This window comes from Gekko japonicus, unplaced genomic scaffold (assembly GCF_001447785.1).
Source record: "Gekko japonicus isolate JY-2015 unplaced genomic scaffold, Gekko_japonicus_V1.1 scaffold15, whole genome shotgun sequence".
Lineage (NCBI taxonomy): Eukaryota > Metazoa > Chordata > Lepidosauria > Squamata > Gekkonidae > Gekko > Gekko japonicus.
Window position 1 is genome coordinate 924,212 of NW_015165830.1, and position 7,356 is coordinate 931,567.

The window sequence follows — 7,356 nt, forward strand, 5'->3', positions numbered from 1 at the left end:
AATCCTATGATCACACTGTTCTGTATCTATGAGCAGAACAGTTCGGTGTGCTTGATGAAAATGTAACAGCAGTCTGACATTTCTCTTCAAGTTTTTCCAGTTGCAATGAGCTTGCATTTTAAATATCGAAAAACCTGACCAATAGGAGAATGGCTTAACAAGGAAGAACATATTTCCATTCAGAAAAGAGAGAAGTCCAGTCACAAGTCTTACAGATGTATCTGTGGGTCCTTTATAGGGAAGAGGTGGGGGATGAAATACCAGAAGAGAAAGAGTGCATGTTCGGAAGTTCCTTCTCAAAACTAAAATGAGTTCTGAATTCCCAGTCAGGGCACTGTAAGAAATCCAAACTGGATCCCATGTTGTCTGCAGTAATCAGTGGTAATGGGAGAAAGTAAAACTGTAGCCGGTTGGTGAAATTTTCTTTCCGTAATTTCTGGTTGCTACAGTGACATAAAGGACTTCTTTTGTAAAATATCAGATACCAACTACAACTACCACATACAATTTTTGCAGCACATTCAGGGACCCAGGCAACTTGGAGCACTAACTTAAAGAATGTGACTTCATTTCTTCCCACTCTTGAAACACTCCAAGAGGCTCCCTTGGAATACTCCTTGGGCTCCCTGTGCAAGAGAACAAAGTGAGAAGTTTCTGGGCCTTGGAGGCCAGACCAAAAATTTCTCAGGCTAAAGGGAAGAGTTGGACGCTTGCGTCAGATGGACGTGGCTGTTGGGTTCATTTGCTGGCCTTCTTCTTAATCTTGGTGGCATTGATGTCTGCTTTTGTCTTCTGGATTCGCGAGAATATCTCCTTAAACAGGGCTTTGTACTCTGGCTGGCTCTGCTCAAGCCGCTTGTCCACGGCCTCTACGTGCTTGCTGAGGCTCTTCTCCATTGTCTTGAGCTCATCTAGCTCATAACCCTCTCCCCGAAAGTCCCTAAATGAACTATCACGAGAGATGGGGCGGGAGGTCTGGACTCCAGCGTGACGCACACTGTCCTTGTGCTGTCGGCACTTGCTGAGGAGCTCCTCATACTTCTCCAGCAAGGCGTGGTACTGTTCATCTACCTCCCTCAGGATTGACATCCCCCTCTTTCGTACATTGTTGGCATGAAGTGTGTAGTTGCCCTCATGGCGACTCACAGCATCCTTGGTCACAATAGCATTTAGGGCTGTGTCACTACAGCTTTTCCGGACGGGGTGGTTTGGAGAGGCTGTCATGGAAGATTCATGGTTTTTACCTCCATCTTCCTCAGACAAGTCTATGTAATCAGCTTCTGGGGCGTTGTTTAAAGGCTCCAGAAGTGCTTCTGAGAGGTTGTCCTCTCTGCTGAGGAGGTACTTCTTGACTTGTTTCATTTGCTGGAGTTCCAGCAGCTCTGCCTCCAGCTCTTTAATGCGCAGCTTGCAGCTCTCCATCTCACACACACGCTGTTCAAGGTCTGAGTACTCCTGGATGACAGATGTGTACTCTCTCTCCACCCTTTCCTTCCGCTGCTTTTCCTGGTTGACTTGAGACCGGAGGGAATTTACCATTGCTTGCAGTCGCTCATTCTCACGCTCTAAGGGCATCTGATTGAACTCCATTGAAGAGCTGTGAAGCTGGAATGCATCCTCATACCTGATATTTTAAAAAAAACAGCAACAAAAATAGCAAATTAATAAAGAAGGCAGGGAGGGCAGGTGCAACCTGTAAATCTAGTGAACTCATGGATGCCGTATCTCCATATGAGCTCCCAGGGGAAATCAGGGCCCTGCGGGATCTTATGCAGATCCGCAGGGCCCTGCAAGACAGAGCTCTTCCACCAGGCTTTCAACTAGGAGCTGCCCCCACTACTACGTACCAACGAGCTGGCCCGCAGTTTTAACATCTGGCCTCTACCACTGTGCTCAGGCAGATCATTGAGTGGCAAACTGTCTGGCGGTATGGTATTTCCAGCATGCCATTTTATGTATTTAATGTATCAGCACTAGCACTTTATGAGAGTCTTGTTTTATTGTAATTGAATTTTAAACTGTTTTTATGTGAATGACTGGTCATTTACAGACCAATTATGTAAGCCGCCCTGAGCCCACTCGTGGGGAGGGCAGGGTATAACTTTAATTAATTAATTAATTAATTAATATGATAATGGAATGAAATTTGTCAACACTTGTTCATTTACCTCTCAAGTGAATATATACTTAAACCTAATGTGCTATTTTACTCTGTGTGGGGGGCTGGTCCCTCTTGTATGAAGCCTTCAAACATGATTTCCCCTACTTCAGTCTGTAGGGTATAGTCCAGCAAGAGTTGTATCATGTGATTCTACTGAACATGTGCCTCAGGTTCAGAGACAGGGAGGGAGAGACTTTGCCTGTATTCTAACACTCCATTGAAGCCCTTCTCCAGCCTAAGAAGCCTGCCTCCAGCTTAAGTGGGTCTTCTTCCGATGGAAGAGCCACTCAGGTTAGCCAAAGACTCCTTAGCTATGAAGCTGGAAGTTCCTCCAGCCTAGATAGGATCTATTTCCCTATCTCTATGTAGCTTTTTAATAGATCAGGCTGCTCTGTTGTCTGTCCTTTTCCTGTACTGAAGATCTTCTAAGTGTATAGTGGAGCTACCCTGCCATACTGCACAGGTGCATTTAGGGAAAACAAAAGGATAATCAGCAGCAGGTAACCAAGTGGGCTAGGAAAGTTCATATGGCGCAGCTATACTATCCCTTACTCCCTCTGCTCAAACACTAACAAAGGCCGTATTTGGGGAACAGGAGCAAGGCATTGCCAGAAGCCTGATCTGCAGCAAATGGAGCTGTCACTGTGCATTTATCCTGGCAGCCCTTTTGCTAGAGGAAAAGGAAAGCAAAAGCAGTTCCTGAAATGAAAACGGTCTGGGTTAACCCTGAAAAATGACCATGTGGAAATCAGATGCCTCTCCTCTTCAGACATCTGAAAGCGGGGTGAAAGCAACCTTTACAAATTTATACATCTCAACTTAGCAGTAAGCTGGGCTGCTCTTCAACAACTAAATACTGCCCCAAGTCCCAAGCCCCACCCCCCAAACCCGAACACCGCAGCCACCCCCTCCCTTCTCTCTTGAAAGATTTAAAGGACCCTCCAGCTTTCAGCTTTAAATTTTGCAGAGGGGTGGCTGTGGGCGCATGGGGCCCTGCCGACTGGAAGCGCTTAAAGAGTTCCTTTAAGTGCTTCCAGCCGCCGGCGAGCACGGGCCCTGCACACCCAGTCTCCAAGCGGCATGGGGCCCCGCCAGCTGGAAACTCTTAAAGGGTCCCTTCAAGCGCTTCCAGCCAGTGGGGACTGGCTTTGCATACCCGGTCTCCATGGCATTGCTGCTTGGAGATCGGGCACGGGGCCCTGCCGGCTGGAAACTCTTAAAGGGTCCCTTCAAGTGCTTCCAGCCGGTGGGGACTGGCCCTGCATGCCTGATCTCCAAGTGGCTGTCAAACTCGGGTCCTTGTTTGCCATGTATTTCTGTTGCACCCAAAGAGTGCTTGTGAATGTTTCCTCATCTTCTTGGAGAGGAGTGAGAAGTGGAGTGCCTCAAGGATCTGTCCTGGGACCTGTTTTGTTCCACATCTTTATCAATGACTAGGAATAAGGCCTGGTGTGGAAATAAATATGGGCTCTAGAAAAAGGCTCCGGGAGAGTGCCCTTGCCTGGGGCACTCAGTGTCAATTTGCTATGGTGACCTCAGCAGGGTATAATGACACAGAGTCCACCATTTTCTCCAGAGGAACTGATCCCTGCTATCTGAAGAAGAGTTATAATTTTGAGTGATCTCCATCCCTCACCTGGAGATTGGCAATAATGGTTCCCCAGATTGGCGACAATGGTTCCCCAGGAGGAAATGTCTGGTTTGGAGTGTGGAGTCTATGGCATTGTACCTGTTTGAGGTCCCACCCCTCCTCAAACCCCACCCTCTCCAGGCTCCACCCCTCAAGTCTCCAGGAATCTCCCAACCTGGAGTTGGCAACGCTATCTCCTTCCCAGCCAAGCATCAACCTGCTGTTATCTGCCCCTCACTCTTCTGCTTTCCATCTCCCACACAAACAACTGCAGCCTCTACCATGCTCTGAAGCCCTGACTGCTATGTCACAGTGGCTGTCACAGGAGGGCCATCTCAGCAGGGTATAAGGACACAGAGTCCAGCATTTTCTCCAGGGGAACTGATCTCTGCCATCTGAAGAGCAGTTGTAATTCTGAGTGATCTCCAGCCCTCACCTGGAGATTGGCAACAATGGTTTCCCCAGGAGGAAAAGTACAGTTTTTCTTTGCAATGGGGACCAAAGCAGCTTACATCATTCTCTTCCCCCCTTTTGATTTGCACAACAACCCTGTGAGGTAGGTTAGGCTGAAAGTCTGTGAATGGTTCAAAATCACCCATTCAGCTTCCACATCAAGAACCTAGGTCTAGCAGACTGTGCTCTGAAGCACTGACTGCTATACATAGGGTAGCCAACCTCCAGGTGGAACCTGAAGATTGCCAGGTATCACAGACTCTACTATAAAATCTCCAGGAAGTTTCCTACCTGGAGCTGGGAACCCTAGTTGAGTTTTCTCCCAAAGGCCAAAATAGGTGTGGAAAGGACCTTTTACTGACAGAACCAACCTTGGTTGCCTAGCAACAGGCACTGAGGGGAAAGTAGGATTGCCAGCTTTGAGTAGGGAAATACCTGGAGAGTTGGGGGCGAATCCTGTGGAGGGCAGCATTTGGGGAGGGGAATGACTCAGCAGGGTATAATGTCATAGTGGGACTGATCTCTGCCTGGCAGACCTTGCTCTGAAGCGCTAACTGCTACGCCTAGGGTAGCCAACCTCCAAATGGAGCCTGAAGATCGCCAGGTATCACAACTGAACTCCAGACAACAGATCTCCCCCCCCCCCCGGAGAAAAAAAAACTGCTTTGAAGGGTGGATTCTATGGCATTCTGTTCAGCTGAGGCCTCTCCCCTTCCCAAACTCTGGCTTCCTTAGACACAGAATATCCAGGAATCTCCCAACCTGAAGCTGGCGACCCTAATCAGGACAGGACCCAATGAATTCCTCACAAAGGCCTGGAAAGGGTTTCCTTCTACCAGCAGCCACTGTTAGGCCCACAGAGGAGTCAAGCAGGAGAAGTGTCTTTGTTGGGAGAGACAGCCGTTTGCCAGTTATTCTGACAGGGAACAGTGGCTGAGGTGGGAGTGGGTGGGGAAGAGGAGGAGACCTAGCACCCAGTCAATGGCATGCGAGTACTCTTGAGTGGCGGCTCACGGGCCAATGGTTGATGGAGCGCATTGCACAGCCAATGGGAGAGCTGGAAAGTGCCACCATACTACTCAATTATATATAAGGAAAGATTTGGATGAAGGGATAGAGGGAATGCTTATTAAATTTGCAGATGATACTAAATTGAAAGGGGTAGCAAATATGGTAGAAGACAGAGTCAGGATACAGGATGATCTTGACAGGCTGGAAAACTAGGCTAAAACAAATAAAATGAATTTCAATGAGGATAAATGTAAAGTTCTGCATTTACGTAAGAAGAATCAAATGTAAAATTATAGGTTGAGGGAGACTTGTCTTGTTAGTAGTATGTGCGAAAAGGATCTAGGGGTCTTAGTAGACCATACACTAAACATGAGTCAGCAGTGTGATGCGGTTGCTAAAAAGGCAAATGCGATTTTGGGCTGTATCAACAGAAGTATAGTGTCCAGATCATGCGAAGTGATGGTACCACTTTACTCTGCTCTGGTTAGACCTCACCTAGAGTATTGTGTTCAGTTTTGGGCACCACAATTTAAGAAGGATATAGACAAGCTGGAACGTGTCCAGGGGAGGGCAAGAAAGACGGTGAGGGGTCTGGAGACCAAGTCCTATGAGGAAAGGTTGAAGGAGCTGGGTATGTTTAGCCTGGAGAGGAGACGACTGAGAGGTGATATGATAACCATCTTCAAGTACTTGAAGGGCTGTCATATAGAGGATGGTACAGGTTGTTTTCTGTTGCCCCAGAAGGTCAGACCAGCACCAATGGGCTGAAATTAAATCAGAAGAGTTTTCGGCTAAACATTAGGAAGAACTTCCTGACACAGCGGTTCCTCAGTGGAACAGGCTTCCTCAAGAGGTGGTGGGCTCTCCTTCTTTGGAGGTTTTCAAACAGAGGCTAGATGGCCCTTTGACAGCAATGTGGATTCTGTGGACTTAGGCAGATCATGAGGGGGGGCAGGAAGGGTTGCCTCAGTGCTTCGTTCTTGTGGCCCTTTCTTACATGCCCAGGGAAATGCTGATTGCCACTTTTGGGTCAGGAAGCGATTTTTCTCCAGGCCGGTTTGGCCAGGCGTCCTGGAGGTTTTTGTCATCTTCTGGGCATGGAAAAGCGGTCACTGTGGGTGTGGAGGGGGAGGTATTTCTGAATTTCCTGCCTTGTGCAGGGGGTTGGACTAGATGACCCTGGAGGTCCCTTCCAATGCTATGATTCTATGATTCTAAGGACCAAGGTAAGTGCAAAGGGCCAAATTTAGTAAAATTCCTAGGTTCTCCATCAAAATCATCAAAAGAATATTTAAGAAAAGGAAGTTCCCCCCCACCCTACCCCATTCCTGATTCCTGCTGCGTACCTAGGACTCGAAAACAGCTCCTTGAGGCAAGGAAATGTGTGGATGGTTCGGCGTCGCTCTCTTTTCTCACGGCGGACTCGCAGCTGATCCAGGCTCTGCCGCTCTTCTACCTGCTTTTGTAGCTCATCTACCTGATTCTGCAGCCCCTCTATGGTTTCTGTCAGACTTCAAGCAAGAAAAGGGAGAATGTCAAATTACCTTGAGACCAAAGTACAGAGTAACTATTACAGTAAGTAAGGTATAGCACAGGAAACAGGAGAAGCTCCCCATCTGCCTCACTTTCCCCCACGGTGTCATCACTTGGAATTCCCAACCTCCAAAATGTGTCCTCTCACTCTGCAGTAAACTCCTTTAAAATTACTCGTAATTAAGAATACAGGGCTGTTTGATCATTCCCTGAAGGGATGTTTAAAAAATGTGCAGAAATGTAAAAAAACCTGATTGATATTCCAGCCCAAAGTATAGTATAATGCTAGAACTGATGACAAGTTACAATATATATATTTTAAAAAACAATTTTATTTTATATCAAACACACAAAAACAAACAAATATACATACAGACATTCATTGGGAGAATCTATCCATCTCTTTAGATTATCTGTTAAGTTATCCATATATCTCTAAGCAGGGGACGTTTCGGGCAGGAGCGGGATGGAGCGGCACTCCTGCAGTTAAGTAAACAGTGAAGCCCCGCCCCCAGCAGCCCTCTCCTCATGCTGCCGCCTCCCAGCAGCCCCCCCCCCCCTGGCCGCT

At 47.5% G+C, this 7,356-nt stretch overlaps 1 protein-coding gene across 1 annotated transcript in view; it reads right to left on the reverse strand.

Moving 5' to 3' along the window:
- Positions 1 to 710: 710 nt before the first annotated feature.
- CDR2L (cerebellar degeneration-related protein 2-like) overlaps positions 711 to 7,356 on the reverse strand; it is a 47,291-nt gene continuing 40,645 nt past the window's right edge. Inside the window, exons 4-5 of the mRNA XM_015410766.1 lie at positions 6,602 to 6,766; positions 711 to 1,624 (exon numbers count right to left, since the gene is read on the reverse strand). Of these exons, the coding sequence (XP_015266252.1) occupies positions 739 to 1,624; positions 6,602 to 6,766 (1,051 nt within the window). The 3' untranslated portion in view covers positions 711 to 738. The remainder of the gene's footprint in view (positions 1,625 to 6,601; positions 6,767 to 7,356) is intronic.